At 44.7% G+C, this 18,287-nt stretch overlaps 1 protein-coding gene across 2 annotated transcripts in view; it reads right to left on the reverse strand.

Annotated features, from left to right (window-relative positions):
- Positions 1-3,041: 3,041 nt before the first annotated feature.
- camsap2a (calmodulin regulated spectrin-associated protein family, member 2a) overlaps positions 3,042-18,287 on the reverse strand; it is a 50,943-nt gene continuing 35,697 nt past the window's right edge. The window contains exons 7-17 of one of the 2 annotated variants that reach the window (XM_034531283.1): positions 15,643-15,739; positions 15,407-15,503; positions 15,152-15,183; positions 14,964-15,033; positions 12,736-14,776; positions 11,691-11,827; positions 11,177-11,397; positions 7,196-7,268; positions 5,383-5,498; positions 4,922-5,040; positions 3,042-4,318 (exon numbers count right to left, since the gene is read on the reverse strand). In XM_034531283.1, the coding sequence (XP_034387174.1) occupies positions 4,013-4,318; positions 4,922-5,040; positions 5,383-5,498; positions 7,196-7,268; positions 11,177-11,397; positions 11,691-11,827; positions 12,736-14,776; positions 14,964-15,033; positions 15,152-15,183; positions 15,407-15,503; positions 15,643-15,739 (3,309 nt within the window). In that variant the 3' untranslated portion in view covers positions 3,042-4,012. Of the gene's footprint in view, positions 4,319-4,921; positions 5,041-5,382; positions 5,499-7,195; positions 7,293-11,176; positions 11,398-11,690; positions 11,828-12,735; positions 14,777-14,963; positions 15,034-15,151; positions 15,184-15,406; positions 15,504-15,642; positions 15,740-18,287 lie in introns of both variants that reach the window. The other variant, XM_034531282.1, reaches the window with a different exon arrangement.

The raw sequence follows: 18,287 nt of genomic DNA on the forward strand, positions 1-18,287 counted from the left end.
CTGCTGCCACCGCGACCCGACCCCGGATAAGCGGCTGATAATGGATGGATGGATGGATGGAACTTTAAATGTAACTAACTTTAACTGTAACTTTAAATGTAACTGGAACTTTAAATGTAACTTTAAATGTAACTTTAAATGTAACTGTAACTTTAAATGTAACTGTAACTTTAAATGTAATTGTAACTTTATATGTAACTGTAACTTAAAATGTAACTGTAACTTTAAAAGTAAATAACTTTAAATGTAACTTTATATGTAACTGTAACTTTAAATGTAACTAAATAAATCTGGCATATACTGGAGACGCTCCGTACCCAGAGAGCTTTGTTTGGACTGAGGCAGAGGAGGAGATGTATGGCCGCCGCTGCTGCTGACACACAGAGACCCCTTCCTCTCCTCCCCCCACCTGCCCTATTAAATCTTTATTATTTACACAGTCCATGGGGGGTGGGAAGAGGACATGCTTTAAGTTAAATTTAAAGTTAGTTAAAGTTAAAGTTGAAGTTAAAGTTACATTTAAAGTTAAAATTAAAGTTATATTAAAAGTTAAAGTTACATTTAAAGTTACAGTTACATTTAAAGTTAGTTAAAGTTAAAGTTGAAGTTACAAGTTGAAGTTACAAGATGAATTTATGACTTAAAGTTACAAGTTAGAGCCATGTGCACGCGCACGAACCGCAACGTGTGATAAAGACACAAACACACGGGTTTTAAATGGTTTGGTAGAAAATCCAGAATTGCTTTTTCTAGTGTTATACATTGATCATTGTCTTTATTGCTGTGGGGTGACAATGTATTGATGTCAATGTGGACTATAAAATTAAACGGAACACCCTGGAGACACAACAGAGGTAAGTGACTTGACATCTTATTTGACTGCACCAATAAACAGTTTATACTCTCAATCATGTAGGTTAAGATAGCCAAACTAATCATGCATTAGTTTCGGAGGTTTGCCTTCAAACAAATACTTGAGACCACAACATCTACCACAACCAATCATTAAAACATTCCAATAAATAATTAACATGGAGTTTTAAAGAAAACAAAAAGCTTACAGCACCTGGTATTCCCAGGCGGTCTCCCATCCAAGTACTGACCAGGCCCGACCTTGCTTAGCTTCCGAGATCAGATGAGATTGGGCGTGTTTTTTGTTGTTGTTTTTTTTAGTGGCTAGCACAGGGAGTTACATGTGCGAAATCCGCCACACCCGGGTTGTTCAGGGTGGTGTGGCCGTGAGCGAAAAGCAAACCTACCAAAAGTCGAGCTATATATGGAGCACCAGCAGATTGCACGGGACACAAACATTCTCGCTTTTTTTGACTTCATAACATATGTTATATAATGTTACCAGGCTTTTTCAGTTGTTATCTTTCCCTGATTGGTAATGCAGCCTTGCTACTGGCTCAACGAGATACTTGTTGAGTGAGGGTGGACTCGCACTCAACAATCCACAGTTGGATGGCAATGAACATGTATTAAAATGTATCTTTGTGACCAGTAATATCTCCACATTAGGTAACTTCATCCTCCCATGATGTGTCAGGCCCAAGCTGTAGTCATTGTTTTCAATTTGCATGTGGGTGATGCATCCTTATTTATTGTTGGCTTCTAAACAATAGTATTACTCTAATTACTCTTAGAAATTGTTTCTCAAAATTAAGTGTTTAATGTCTCTTAATTTTCTTCAGTTCAAGTAGTATAAGACTGAGCTTAAACAAATATACTGATACTGTTCCCTCACACATAAACTATTATACATTGTTTCTCCAAAATGTTTACTGTAAAACTGTAAAAATAAGATGAATATTTCTATAAATTACGCATGTGATATCCCACGTGGTCTTTACACCTCCTTATTTCTCCAGATTTTTGTTCTCAATTAACCTGTGGTGATTGACTCCTTTACAATAGACTTTTTTGTTTTTAAAATGAACATCACATAAATGCTGAGGCCATGCTGAGTTTTATTAAATGCCCCAAAAAATGTTGAATGACAGCACAGCGTCTGACAAACGAATCAAAGTAATCTTATAGGTGTGAGCTCACATGAACACACTGTACAATATCATTACAATTAAAATAACCATTTACCTTGGCCTTAAACAGCCATAAGCAGGTGGACAGAGCTTCTGCAGACAAATCCTTCCAATAAGCAACAGAGACACACTCTAGATAACACATTTAAAAACATGAACATGCTCTCTTAAATCATAAATATCCCACAGTTGAAAACAAAGCACCATGTTAACGGATTCAAATGGAGTTGATTTGACATTCGGTGGCAAAAGGAACACGATACTGACACCAATGAAACTCTGTGGCGAGTCTCTACCCGTATGCAGCAACAAGGATCTTCCTTATTCTGCCTTGCATTATTTTGTGAAAGTCATTCTCCTCATGATAGAAACAAATAAAATAAAGTTAAAAACTGGCCTGTTTAGGACATGCTGCATCTATAGGCAACAGACAAATATGCTGCTAACGCTCTGCACATAATGCTTAGTTTGGGGCAACAGATGCACAGATGTGTTGAAGACGACACCATGGAAAAGGTGTGGCTTTTACTGACTGTGATGTATGATTGACAGAGCAAAATCAGCAATCTAAACGTTGTAATTATTACATCTGGTGTTTGGTGGATGTATCATAAGTGCAGACTTTTTATAATGTAAGTAAACCATTATGAATCTGAAGAATTTAAGAGTGTCAAGAAAGTACGAGTACAGAAATGTAATGTTAAATCCTGATATTCATATAAAGAGAATACTTATTGTGTCGGTCTTGGAATTGAGTCATATTACTGACATATTACTATTACAGTGGGTGAGAGTGTAATCGTATATTATATTAATTATCTGTGAAGATAATGCATGGTGCAGGCATTATTTAACAATAAAGTCAAAAGTACTGAGCCATTTGATTTGTTCACAAATTAGCTGTGAACCAGCAGCCGAGTGATCTATAACACTGGTTCTCAACCTTTTGGGCTGAAGCAACGCCTCCTCGTGAACCCCAAGTGAAAACAAACCAGATGGTTAACTTAACGATGATTTTTATTTTCACTGGTCATCAATTTTACTGCTAGGAGTACGTCTTGAGGTCGCAACTACTTCTGTGAGGAAAGGGGTTTTAAACAAAACGATTACAAACAGCATATTTGTATATTAGAAATATATTTTCACACATCAGACATTATAGCTCAAATGGTCTGCAGGTGTCCCGACCCACAGGTTGAGAACCAGTGATCTACAGTAACGTTCTGAATTCTTTAAAATTACTTTCTCAAAAGGGCTTCTGAAAAAGCAGAAACCGCTTGGCTTTGTTAAGCTGAGCACACATGTACTGTGTGGCTAGTGCTAGCTCTATGCAATACGTTTTTTGGCCCTTTGTAGTTTTACATACATTAATATACAAACTGTTTTACCCACAGAGATGAAGAAGAAGCAATCTCCAATTACAAAACAAAAAAGCCTCTGTATATGCTGTTTTACAATCATCCCATTGCACTCACACACTAAAACAAAACATGCATAAGGCCACACATCAACAGCATAATGCTCACAAGAATCAATCTGTACATGAATTAAAAACATTCAGTGGTTCAGTAAAATATCCAAGCAATCACACCGTCTCTTGTTTTACGTTTGGCACATAGGAGACAAAAACAACACTCACACATGCCTTCATTATTTGACTCAAACATGACAATCTCTAAAAACACAGAAGTGGGAAGCATTTACATAATTCTTCAACAGCGGAATACATTCCAGGAGTTTATAATCACTGAGTTCTATTATTTCCAGTCCACGGTAGGGAAGAAAAACAGGGACAGGAATGCAATTGGAGGAAAAAACAAACAAACAAACAAACATTAATAGTCAAATATGCATTCATCTAACTGGCATTGCAGGTGCTTGAATCTTCATGGATATGTACAGTGAAGTGCAAATTGAAATGGGTATGTTCCATCTGAGGGGGGAATGGTGATGTTTGGTATCCAGTTCCATTAGAACTGGGCAGGCACTACTTTCTTCGGGGTGGCTGGCTTCTTGGTTTGCCAGAGATGGCCGTGGATCGTCACCGCGTCCACGGTGGCTGACATGGACTTGGCTGGTATCTGACTGAACTGCTTCTTGTCCGAGTTGTACTTGAAGAGGCCTTCGATCATCTTGCGCGTGATGCTCTTGGGGCCGATGCCTGTCAGCTTGTTGATCTCATCCATCTCGGGGCAGTACGTGTAGAGAGAGCGGAACTGGCAGCCGGAGTCTCGGAACAAAACCAAGAAGTTGTTGGCCTCTGATTTCTCCATTTCCTGTTAATGTCAGGGGAGAAAGGCTCATTAAATATAGTATGAAGGTCATGAATTCTAAAGGAAGGCAAAGGTTTTTCGTAACATTTGACTCTCACTAGCATACATTTAGCTATTTAAAAGTGGGTCTGCCCTTTGATTTGAGCCTTAAATGCTAAAATGTTGTTTCTGACCTTCCCTTCTGCAATTATAACACATGCATTTCTACGACACTAATTCCATCAGTACACCAACAAAGTAACAAAGTCCTGTCATACTCATCAATCTGCTGTGTTCTTCCTTTTTATTGAAATACTGTTTTGGTTCAAAAAGTTTCTTCGTTTTACTTTGCACTTTGCTGTTTCACTGTTTAGCTATGGTAGGTAAATGGATTTTCCTTCACATTTTTACATGTAATGTCCTACAGCCTTCCCTTCATTGTGACACAACTCCACCATTGTTTACATTAAGTACTTTTGTGCCAGTCAAAGCCAACAGGAACAATAGGAAGAGAGAAAGGTACGATTTCAATCCACGATGTTAAAGGTTCATCATTAATACAGCCACCAGGACACCCCGACCTCTGCAAGTCTATAGACCAATATGTTAAAAGCCCCAAGCCGTTACCTCCAGGATCTTGTTCTTTGGCCCCTCATTAACCTTGCCTGCGAGGCAGCAGTGGGCCAGAGCGTTTTGGATGATGTGCTTGTTAGATTTGGCACTGGGCTCCTTGTATAGCTTTGGTCCTGAATGAGAACAGAGGAGAGAACATCAGGATGGGAATGTTGCCATGGTAACTACTCCAGCTATGTCACAGAAAAGTCTTCCCTCCCTATTTTTACTCTTTCGTCTGATAAATCATTTAATATTACACGTGGATATGGTAACAAAATAATTAGAGCTAAGAATGCAGCATTAAGATAAAAAAACACGGACACTGACAAACTCTTGTCTCACAAGGCAGTGAGACAAGAGTTTGACTTACACAAAATTCACAACATTAGCACATGTTACCATTTATGCCTTCGTATTATATTTATTCTCCAATCTATTGATGTTAAACTTAAACTATAGTCAGCTAGTCCTACCAGTGTACTCCGTGTTAGATGTAACAGAGGAGGTCGTGGATCCATTTTCCCAATCCTTCTCTCCATTCCTGCTGCCAGATTGACTCGGGGACAGAAATCCATCTGCAGAATCTGGTCTAAAACACGCACGCACACGCACAAGCACAAGCACACACAGTGTTAGGTTACCTTTCTGCATAAAGTATAATGTAAACAGGGCAGGAAACTACTGTGCTATTACACAAGCCAACTATGCTGGTGGCTGGTGTCCTTTGCCCCACCCCATCCACATCATGTTTGTATTCATCCTTTAATGTAGAGGATACTGTGCATACTATACCAGCACAACGTTTGAGTTTGGGCTTGGTTTGAGATCCTTACAGTAATAAGAAAATAAGCAAAGCTTGCAAGCACAGGCAGTGAGTACAGTGATATTAAGCAATCTGGTGCATTCAAGGTCAATAAAAAAGGTCAATCAATTATAGTGCAGCACTAGGCATTTACTTGCTCTTTTTTTCTGAACTGCAACCGCATTATGTCCCCCCTATATACGTGAATAAGTGATTTCCAAGTCAGCTTATTCCACTGGGTTCATAATGCACAATGCATAAAGTCAAACTTTGCTAAAATGTAAGGCACCCACATTAACAAGTCATTTTAGCTTAAACTTGTCAAAAAAAAAGCCTAATCATCTTCCAATGGGATAGAAAAGGCTACATCTTCACATTTTTCAAAAGCAAATGATATCTTGAATCCTACTAGCAGATTTTAAGACACAACATAGGCTTAAGTGACTTAATAAAGTGGATGTCTTATGCAGGGTGTGTTCTCCAGAACTGGTCTGAGGCGTAATGACTCAATAATTCACTTTATCAGGTGTGAATAAGGCACAGCAGGAAGGTAAGTGGAAAAGGACAAGTGATTGTTTAGTAGAGGAGATGCTGCTAAAAGCGTAGCATTAGACAAGTGCTTTGAAGTGAATCAAAAGGAATACATGTTACTATTCCTTAAAGTTTTTAAAATCTGGAGACAGACTTTCAGTGCAGGACTGGGCTCAGGGCCGCGTGAAGTGCCTCAAGGTTTAACTGCCAAGCAGAAACTAACCTTCTCCTTCTCAGTTTAGGGGATCTCAGAAAGTAGAAGAGACCACCAGAGGCTAAACTAGCACTTCTGACGTTTGTGAAACAGCAGGAAAGAAAGTATTAAAGGAAGGAAGGCAGAAGAATACAAGAGAAATGTTAGGCCGAAGAAAGAAGAGCTTGTCTGGTGAACTTGGTTTAAAGAAACAAACTGGAAAGGTCAGAAAATATAAGCACATGATGAGAAATTAAAGAATTCTGTTTCAAATTCACTCCAAAGTCAAAATGTCTCAGAAATGTTCAGGTCTCAAATCAAATAATACAAATACAATATGCCATAACATGTAATTACATTCATTCTATATATCATGCATGGATTCAATGCTCATTTACAGTGGCTTAGTGCCTGTAATCCTTAAAGTAAGTGAACCAAGTTAACATTGTGAATTATTATTATTATAGTATTATTGTAGGGTGCCATATCTGTGTTTGATTTTTTAATTTAGTTTTAGGATTCCAAGGTTTCCTGAGCTTGTGAATACTATCTTTGATTATATATCACAGCACTAACTGGTATGAATAGGCTTTCACATTCATGTTTTACTTAACCCATTCCACTATATTCCCTAGTTATCCAAAAGTATGTCATCTTGTGGAAATAACCTAAAACATCAAACCTCAAGGCTAGACCAAAATGCCACCCTTTTTATTACATGTCACACATGTTACACCCACAGCTGTAGAAAACATCTCACCTTGGTGATCTCTTCTCAGAGTGAACACTGTCGCTGTCTCCCAGGTTGAGGGAAGCAAGGGACAAGCTGGAGACTGAAAAGAGACGTTGGCGTGAACCTAGGTGTGAGATGTGACACAGCACGACACCATGAACAACAACAACAACAACAACCCCACCAGGCTGTCCACTGTGTTTTGTGCCAACCCTGTCACAGAGCAATGCAGTCTCAGTATTATGAATCAAATGAACTCAAACATCCAGTTATACACACAAAACCCACCTTCACACACCCTATAATACATACATAAATATGTATTAATACACACTATATCATCCATCCATCCATCCATTATCAGCCACTTATCCGGGGTCGGGTCGCGGTGGCAGCAGGTTCAGCAGGCCGACCCAGGCTTCCCTCTCACCCGCAACACTTTCCAGCTCATTCTGGGGGATCTCGAGGCGTTCCAAGGCCAGCCGGGAGATATAATCCCTCCAGCGTGTCCTCGGTCTTCCCCGGGGCCTCCTACCAGTTGGACGTGCCCGGAAAACCTCTAATGGGAGGCGTCCAGGAGGCATCCTGACTAGATGCCCGAACCACCTCAGCTGACTCCTTTCGACACGAAGGAGCAGCGACTCGACTCCAAGCTCCCCCCTGATGTCCGAGCTCCTTACCATATCTCTAAGGCTGAGCCCGGCCACCCTACGGAGGAAGCTCATTTCGGCCGCTTGTATCCGAGATCTCGTTCTTTCGGTCACGACCCAGAGTTCGTGACCATAGGTGAGGGTTGGAACATAGATCGACCAGTAAATGGAGAGCTTTGCCTTCCGGCTCAGCTCCCTCTTCACCAAGACGGACCGGTACAGCGCCTGTTTTACTGCTGCAGCCGCACCGATCCGCCTGTCGATCTCCTGCTCCACCTTACCCTCACTCGTGAACAAGACCCCGAGATACTTGAACTCCTTCGCTTGGGGTAGGCAGTTTGCCCCCACCTGGAGGGAGCAATCCGCCGGTTTCCGGCAGAGCACCATGGCCTCAGATTTGGAGGTGCTAACTCTCATCCCTGCCGCTTCGCACTCGGCTGCAAAACGCCCCAGTGAATGCTGGAGGTCACGGTCCGAGGAGGCAAACAGGACCACATCATCCGCAAACAGCAGAGAGGCGATCCCGAGACTCCCGAACCGGATCCTCTCCGCCCCCTGGCTGCGCCTAGATATCCTGTCCATGAAGGTCACGAACAGGACCGGTGATAAAGGGCAGCCCTGGCGGAGGCCAACACCCACCGGGAATGTGTCTGACTTACTACTGAGGAGACAAACACAGCTCCTACTGCAGGCGTACAGAGCCAACAGGTCCGGCACCCCATACTCCCGCAGCACCCCCCACAAAAACCCCAGAGGGACCCGGTCGAAAGCCTTCTCCAGGTCTACAAAGCACATGTAAACTGGTTGGGCAAACTCCCAGGACCCCTCCAGTAATCTTGCGAGGGTAAAGAGCTGGTCCACTGTTCCACGACCGGGACGGAATCCGCACTGTTCGTCTTGAATCTGAGGTTCGACAAGCAGTCGGATCCTCCTCTCCAGCACCCTGGCATAAGCTTTTCCCGGGAGGCTGAGCAGTGTGATACCACGATAGTTCGAGCACACTCTCCGGTCCCCCTTCTTGAAGATGGGAACCACCATCCCGGTCTGCCAGTCCATGGGCACTGTTCCCGACCCCCATGCGACACTGAAAAGGCGTGTCAACCAAGACAGCCCAACAATGTCCAGCGCTTTCAGCATCTCAGGGCGGATCTCATCCACCCCTGGCGCCTTGCCACCAAGGAGCTTTTTGACTACCTTAGCGATCTCTGCTAGGGATATGGGTGAATCCACCCCAAAGTCTTCCGGCGCTGCCCCCTCTCCGGGGGACATGTTGGCCGGGTTTAGGAGTTCCTCAAAGTGCTCTTTCCACCGCCGGACGATGTCCCCAGTCCGGGTCAGCAGTTCCCCCCCCCCCCCTGCTGAGAACAGCCTGGGGTAGACCCTGCTTTCCCTTCCTGAGCCGTCGGATGGTTTGCCAGAACTTCCTTGAGGCCAACCGAAAGTCCTTCTCCATGGCCTCCCCGAACTCCTCCCATGCCCGAGTTTTAGCCTCCGCGACCATCGCCGCTGCAGCCCTTCTGGCCCGCCGGTACCCGTCAGCTGCTTCAGGAGACCCCTGGGCCAGCCAGGCCCGAAAGGCCTCCTTCTTCAGTTTGACGGCTTCCCTCACCCCCGGTGTCCACCACCGGGTCCTCGGGTTGCCGCCACGACAGGCACCGATGACCTTCCGGCCACAGCCCCGAGCAGCCGCGTCCACAATAGAGGCTTTGAACAGGGTCCACTCGGATTCCATGTCCCCAGCCTCCTTCGGGATTTGTGAGAAGTTCTTCCGGAGGTGGGAGTTGAAGACCTCCCGGACAGGATCCTCTGCCAGACGTTCCCAGTTCACCCTCACTACACGTTTGGGCTTGCCAGGTCTTTCTAGCCAAGTCCCCCGCCTTCTGATCCAACTCACCACCAGGTGGTGATCAGTTGACAGCTCTGCTCCTCTCTTCACCCGAGTGTCCAAGACATACGGCCGCAGATCAGATGATACGATTACAAAGTTGATCATTGATCTCCGGCCTAAGGTGTTCTGGTACCAGGTACACTTATGAGCCACCTTATGTTCGAACATGGTGTTCGTTATGGACAAACAACAAAACACCATTCGGGTTCAGATCGGGCAAGCCGTTCCTCCCAATCACGCCCCGCCAGGTTTCTCTGTCATTGCCCACGTGAGCGTTGAAGTCTCCCAGGAGAACTATGGAGTCGGCAGGCGGCGCCCTTTCCAGGACCCCTCCCACCGACTCCAAGAAGGCCGGATACTCTGAAATGCTGTTCGGTGCATAAGCACAAACAACAGTCAAAGCCTTACTCCCCGCAATCCGTAGGCGCAGGGAGGCGACCCTCTCGTTCCCCGGGGAAAACTCCAACACAGCGGCGCTCAGTCGGGGGCTCGTGAGTATCCCCACTCCCGCCCGGCGCCTCTCACCCTGGGCAACTCCAGAAAAGGACAAAGTCCAACCCTTCTCCAGGAGCTTGGTTCCAGAGCCCATGCTGTGCGTGGAGGTGAGCCCAACTATATCTAGCTGGTACCGCTCCACCTCCTGCACCAGCTCCGGCTCTTTCCCCGCTAGTGAGGTGACGTTCCACGTCCCTAGAGCTAGTCTATGCCGCCAGCGATCGGCCCGCCCAGGTCTCCCGCCTGGCCCGCCGCCCGGTCTACATAGCACCCGACCCCGATAATTCTCCCTGCGGGTGGTGGGTTCACAGGGTGACTGCTGCTCCATGATGTTTTTTCGGGCTGAGCCCGACCGGGCCCCATGGGCGAAAGCCTGGCCACCAGACGCTCGCCGACGAGCTCCCCTCCTGGGTCTGGCTCCGGGAGGGTGCCCCAGTTTCCCTTGTCCGGGCAAGGTAGCTTCAGTCCGTGGGCTGCTTATCAGCAGGGTTTATTGAACCGCTCTTAGTCTGGGCTCTCCCCCGAGACCTGTTTGCCTTGGGAGACCCTACCAGGGGCTGACGCCCCGGACAACATAGCTCCCAGGATCACTGAGCCACTCAAACTCCTCCACCACATTAAGGTGGCGATTCATAATATAATTGACATATAAAAACACATAAACTAGCATGACATTGCTCCTTCAATATATCATCATATTCAAGCTCAAATGTCCAATTCTGCTGTATGATTTTGGGCTTGGTAGACATTAGATTATATACAAAACTTAATAATAATCTAAATATATAAAATGAACCAAGTGAAAAGCTTAAATTGACCACTTTTTAAAATTGTACTATATAAAACAAAAATAATGTATTTGATAAATGTGAAAAATGTGATTAAGATATTCTCAAGTGGCACAAAGCAAAGTGGCAGATGGGATGACCACGGCCTCACTGAGAGGAGGGGGTGGGGGGTCGTCTCCATGGTTACCTGTAACCGCTCTGACAGGGGTTTTGGGGGAGTCCATGCTGTCGCGATGGACGGACTTTGGACGCCCCCGCTTCTGCTTGGCCGTGACTGGTCGTGGTTTAATGACGGTATCCATGTCCGCTTCCAGTTTGAGCTGCTTCCTCCTGAGAAACTCCTGCTTGATGAACTCCCTCCTGGTCTTCTCTTCCTCCTTCCTGATGCGCTCCTCCTCTGCTTTTATTCTGAACAGCCAGTCAGGAGTCAGTGCAGACAAACACTGTTATACTTTTTTATTCAAGAATGGTGATTCTACACTGCGAAAATAAGTCAATCAAGTACCAACTAAGTTCTACATTTTAAATTACGATTTAAATTAACAATTTAGAACTTAGTTGATACTTGACTGACTTGTAAAAATATATCACAAATATATATGTGTTAGAATAGCAAAAAGCAAAGACTAACAATCCTGCCTATACCTGATAGACCTGTGTGTTTTGAAAATAAGAACGGACTTATTTATTTCTTGACATACCGAGCTTCCTCCTTCTTCTGCTCCAACTCAGCCTCCTGCTGCATCTTCCTCTGCTGGCTCTCCTTCTCCCTCCTCATCCTTTTCTCTAACAGTGCAGCCCTCTTCTGAGCCATGTTCTCCTCGGCCTTTCCATCCGCCTGAGGTCATTTAGGAAACACAGTCAGTCACCATGAACTGTTTGAGGTACAGTGTGCTCTTTGCAGAAGGAATATCCAGTAACCTCTAGTTAATATTCCACATTACTGTTTTGTAATTTATGCTCATTAAGCACAGCTGACCTTATATCGTTGTGACACAGATTGTTGTGTGATACTCCCTACATCATTTCATAGTTATTGTGAAAGGTTAAGGCTGGCAGAGGAACCACAGGAGAAGTATGCAGTTTTTATTCATATTCCTCGTATTACGGGACTTTTGTGATTGCAACATAGGCCCACCAGGCTGATGATTTCAGTCCAAACCGGTTTCATCTAGTTGTATTTCATGTGAACATCCTTTGCTCATCCCTCAGCATCCACCCTCACATCCACCAGCTATTAAACACTTCTCCAACCCCACATTTCCACAGCTGTGCGTGCATTATTCACAACAGCCCCAGTTTCATGACCTACATCAAAGCCCGGACTGCAGCTAGAACGCTATCTTACAACCATAAATGGGAAGATGATGCTTTTCTCAGCTGACTTGTTTCCTAAACCACTCATCATCTTGTGTGTCCTGATAAAAGGAAACATGGCTGCATTAAGTGCAACTGCCTCTTTTCGCCCAGAAAAGCGACACTACTACGACGTGCAGTGGCATTGCTTGGTTGTTGTTGATGTTATGGTCTTTATAATCTATATTGGTGGTTCTTTGTTGACTCCAGTCAGTTCCAGTGCAGAGTCCCAAGAAAATGTCCCGTTAAAGACATATACAGCATATATAATCTTATCTAAAAAAACATTGACTGGTACATTTTCATTCAACTCTCTTAAATCTGCAAATGCAATTTGTATTTATTAGAAAGCATAGACATTGGTGAAAGTTCTTTGAATTACCAGCTTACCTTGAAGAAGAAACCACGAGACATCTTCTGTTCGTGATCCGGGCCTTCAACATCATCCTGCTGCATCTCCAAACCATCATCAAGTGTCAGATCCTCCAGTGTCTTCAAGAATGACAGAGGAACCTCAATCAAACTACTCTTGACTTGGCCTGAGGCCTCTGGTCTGGAAGGAATCTCTGTAGGAGTCACCGTGAAGGTCTCGACCACAGGGTGGGCCAGAACCTCCGGAAATGATGATTCTATAGGTTTCAGATTGGCAACTGACCTCTGAGCTGAATCCGGTTCAGTTTTTTCTACTTTGTTCTGCAGGTTGGAGGAGCTGGACGGTGGGTTAGCTACACTTATACTGTCATTCTCCCTCTCCGGGGAAAGGAGGGGCTCTGTCTCCTTGTTTTTATCTCCATCTGAGGCCACTGTCTCTGGATTGGCTGTGACCGGTCTCTCCCCCATGTAAACAAAAGAACTAGCCAAGGGCTGGCAGGGAGAAAATCGCCGTAGCCTGGGGATGCTATCGACAGATTGTGGGGCATTTAGGACTCGATTGTACGGGGCCAGCTTTAACTCGTTGGGTCGAACGGTGCGAGGATTACGTGAGTGGAAGGAGGCAGATTTGCGTTTGATGCTGGTTGGAGAGCGGTGGGTGGAACGAGGGGAGTCAGCAGGAGAAGAAGATCCTGAGGATCTAGTAACAGCTCGAGTCTGTTTTTGTGGTGATGGGGTCGTATGCGGAGGAGGGATTACCCACGCCTGCTGATGTTGTTTCTCCCTCATGGCCATGATCACTTCCTGCTGCTGAGCCAGTCGCTGCATCTCAGTCTGAAGGAAGGCTAATGAATGGTTGAGTTTCTCAATAGAATGTGTATACTCGGTGAGATCTACCTCTGTTAGCTGAGCATGGCTTTGACCCCCTTCCTCTCCTGCACCAAGCGACTTTGTCCAACAGGAGGCTGTGCTACTTTGTTCTGCCCCATCAGGTGTGTCTGCCTTGCTCCTCCCGAAGGTGGAGGTGGGACTTGTTTTCCCTCCTTCCTCCCCACTGGCAGCCCCATCTCCTTTTCTCTTGACCACATTGAGGAACACTGAGTGACCCATCTTTTGCCGATGCCTTGTAAAAGCAGCCTCCACTTTCTTCTTCTGTGCTTCAATGGCTTTACGCTTCTCCTCCAGCCTCATCCTCAGCTCTACCATCTCCGTAGCCATGACCTGAGCAGGGTCATTGGCTGGAAGTTGTGCAGGTGTGGGCGATGCTTGAGCAGTGAGGGAAGGTGTGGTTTGCTGATGTATGGGGCTGTGCTCAGGGGTCGGGGCCCAGGAGACAGATAGCGGCAGGCCAAACTCAGAGCCCTCAGGAGTGGTCTTGAGGGAGCTGCTGCTGCACCTGCCTGAGTCTGGCAATGGTGGAGTGGGCTTCCTCTTCTTCTGTTCAGCAAAGCTTGTCATCTTTGATCCTGAGGGGGATTTGCTCTGACTGCTTGGGCAGGGGCTCGGCGTGTCTATATCTAGGTCCATGTTCACAGAGCAGTCTTTCAGAGAGGAATCCTCATCCAGCATGTCTTCTGTTCGGATATGGATGCCAGTGTCCACCTCGGCGGTGTCTGTGGTGCTCAGAGGCCCTTTGGAGTCTGACTCTGACACTGGCTCCAACACACCAACACTGTGGTCCTGAGTGTGCAGAAAGAAACCATTGTTGATCCCCTTTGCTGGGGGCGTCGTTGGGCTGTGGATAATCTGAAGGGCTTCCTCCATGGAGGGAGTTGTTGCCATGACACTTCCATGTCCGTTTGGATACTCTCTCCTGCATGGCTCTATACCAGCCAGGCTGTCTGGGCAGCCCTCCTCCTCCTCAATGTCGACATTCTGACCGTTCACTGGCTGAAAGGACAGGCTATGCTTCATTCCATGGGACAGGTGGTGGACCTTGAAACCAGAACCATCATCAGTGCTGACGGACCTGACCATGCCACGCGTAGAGGAAGGACCGGCGGAATCAGAGTCCTCTTTGTCAAAGGGGATGTCAAAAGACACTCCATAAGGCCCGGACCTGAACAGAAAAAGGTCAAAGTAATTCAATGTTCAGATACTTTTTTGTATTTCTATATGTAAAAGGAAACAGTCTGGTTTGGAAACATCACAATAGGCTTTTCTTAATACCCATGAGATAATAATTTATCTTGGGGATTGGATATTTTAAGAGAGCAGCACATAAACAGGACAGTAATCTTACTAACCTTTTTTCTTTGGGCCAGGTGCCAAGGTTACCATCGACAAAGGACATTGAGGTTGACCTCTTAATCTCTCCTGGATGACACAAATTAGCAAAGTAAGAATCAAAACTGAAGTTGTATCCTACAAGTACTCATATTCCAATATTCATAACTACTCATACATTTTAGTATAATAGATAAATAAAGATTACCTGAGCTTCGAGGCTGGGGACGGAGTGGCAAACTAGAGAAAAGAGAGAAAATGACAGAGGTGTTAATGCAAAATCGTAAATGTAATATATTCTCATGGTTCTTTTTAGCTTTAATTTGTCCAGATAAAGATTTTGCAGCACAAGCCGTTTCGTATCTGGCTTAATCATATTCACATATGCTTGCTGCCTGCCAGCCGGCATAAACTACTTGCCAGAGTTTCGCAATTAATACCATAATTTTGTGGACGGGCATACCTTGGTCTTTCAGGACTTGGGGGTTTTTCCATGAAGCTCCTCTTGGTTGCCTTGGAGATGGGGATAGCTGGTATAGTCTTCAACAGGGATGAGGGCTCTGAGGTGACACAACAGAGACAACTGACCAAACTGTGCTGGGTCCTCTTCGGCCACTATTATAGCAAGCATTACCACTACCTCTTTCTACACATGGCATGACAGTTGCTATGGCTACTATGATATGTCTTCAGACTTACCTGTGCCTTCGTTGTTCAGCATTCTTGGTTTCACAAAAGACGGCTTGACCACCTCAAACCACCCAAACAGCTCTGCCATGAACACTAAGTAGTTATTCTGGGAAAATATTCAAACAAGACGAAGATTAAAATCACGAGATAATATAAAATCACTCAAATTCTGTATGTGTTCTGTTGTCACTTCATCCTCGATACACCAACGACGCCAAACCACCACCAAAAACAATTGCATTACACCTTTTTCTCCAGCAGGTGTCTCTGTTAACCCTGATAGAGAACCTGAGTGGATGAGTATTACTATAGTCTGCATAAAAACAATCAATTTAGCTCCATTTCAGAGTAACCTCTTAAGGTTATATAGTAATATAGTTCAACCTACAATATAGAAATGTAAAAATTTTAATCAACCTTATGAGCAAGGGATTTTCCAAAAATCTGTGACATTTATGTAAGATAAAGAAATGTATTTCCTGACGTATTAGGAGACTTTTCACGCTGTAAGAGTTTATGCAAGCTAAGTTAATATAACCAATACCATGGCTTCACACATGCTAGATAAGCTAATCTACCACTTACCTAATACAGTCAACCGTCCCTGTGGCAGTTGAGAGGATTGATTAAGGCATTAACCTAATTTTGTAAAATAGAGGTCAGCTATTTTTTCTGTTCTCAATCACCAGCATGAATTCTAGCAGCCAACCTGAATCGGATCGGGGAGGAAATGTTGGGGGGATTTTTGACACTGCTGAGTCTGGTCATGTCAATGTCTGAATCAGGTCAACAGTGGGAGGTCAAACTGCACCGCGTAAATGACGATCCTACAAAGTAATTTCCCTCAGTAAAACATTTGGCCAAACCAAATGTCGTTCCTTCTTATAACAAAGGAAAAACATGTATAACAGAGGTAAAATATGTAGCCTTTAACAGGCAATACTAAAAAACACCCCATGGTTCAACCTGACTCTTTTGTCTGCCTTATTGTATAAAATCCATTCAGTTGCATATTCAGTCAAGATTTGTGCTATTATGAGTGAAACAAACACTTTTAAACATCGTCTTGAAACAAAGCAAAGAATAAGTCACATTTCTAAAGTAAAAAACAAAGAATCGGGCTTTTTTACCGCATTCACATCTTTTAAGAATCAATATTTAATCAATTATTGTACCAGACCGGCCGTTTATGGCTGGGAACCTGCCGGCACTCACAAATGAACATGTGCACAAAATATGCAAAATGAGTGCAGTGAAGCAGGGACGACCTTGAGGAATCACGCCCCCTCCCCACCCTCAGTCCATGGTCTCCAGACAAAGACAGTGCTGCATGGCTCAGCTCTAAAGGTACCTGATTTACCTCATCAGCAACATTTCACTCTACCAAGCACACACACATCATCCGTGCACCCCCTTAAGCCCCTCAACTGCAGCCACAAAGCACACCAGGAGGGGCAGAGGCAATTAGCACCAGTAGCAGGGGTGTCCTTCGGGTGTTACTGCAGCATTTTAGCAGTTTTTTTTTTGTATCTCTTTTTTGTTTCATCACATGCTAGAAATTAGAGCTGCAAACGGGTGAAAAGGTGTGTTGCCATGACACAATCTAGTCGCGAGAAGCACATGGCAATTAAAGCAAAGTAGAACAATATTGAATTCTCATCTTTACGTGCAAATTGAACAGTTGCTTACTACAGATAGAGTTTGTCATCAATTAGTCAATTAATGAGTTTAATATCTTCCATGTACACCACTTTTGCCATTTTGTACAACTCGTATAACTAACTTGGGTTAAATAACTCTTCAGCATATAATTACTCACAACTAGATAGTCAAATGCCAAAGTGCAGGTTACCTTTAGGTGTGTTCAGCATGGGAAGCCTTCCTCAAGGGTGTTAGATGAACAAAAGAAGACTGAGCCAGAAAGAAAAATAAAGAAGAAGCAAGAGAGACAAAGATCTCCTTTCGTCCGCCTACATTTGTAGCCAAAGCTCTCCCTGACTTCTCCCTCCCATCTGCCCGTCTGACTACTACTGACACACCAGGTGGGGGTGTTATCGCTTAATACCACCAGTCAGCAGTCACACACACTCACACAGATCCCCAACCAACTAACCACCGCTCCGCCACCTCGCTTAGCTCCTCATTGACTGGCCTTACTACCCCCGCCAAGTCTGCAGTGTTGCCAAATCTGTCCTGTCTGGAGATTTGAGTGTCAGAGTGTGTCACTCTCAGGATGAAAACCGGAACCTGATTGGTGATTACAAGAAGAGAGCTCCGGGTTGAAGGGGGTGGGTTTGGAGGGCGCTAATCCACTGTACATGGATGGGCACGAAGAGCGCAGCCTGCATGGGCTACACATTCACACACAAACTGTGTATTGCAATACCAATGCATCAAATAATATAAATATAAATGAACGTAAACAGACAACAAATTAAATGATCCAACTCAGCAAGACACCCGCTTAGACACACACTGAGCTTTCTCTGGGCATCAATGTCAACAAACATTGGGCCAGAGGGTTGATTAAAGGATCTACTGTAGGTCCTGCAGCCAGGCAGACAGACTCAATTTGGAAAACTCATTCCCGTGATTTAGAGACAACTTTATCAGGCTGCCCTCAGTTGCCCGCAGACAACCCTTTCTAAAAAAGG

This window comes from Cyclopterus lumpus, chromosome 4 (genome assembly GCF_009769545.1).
Source record: "Cyclopterus lumpus isolate fCycLum1 chromosome 4, fCycLum1.pri, whole genome shotgun sequence".
NCBI classification, from domain to species: Eukaryota; Metazoa; Chordata; class Actinopteri; order Perciformes; family Cyclopteridae; genus Cyclopterus; species Cyclopterus lumpus.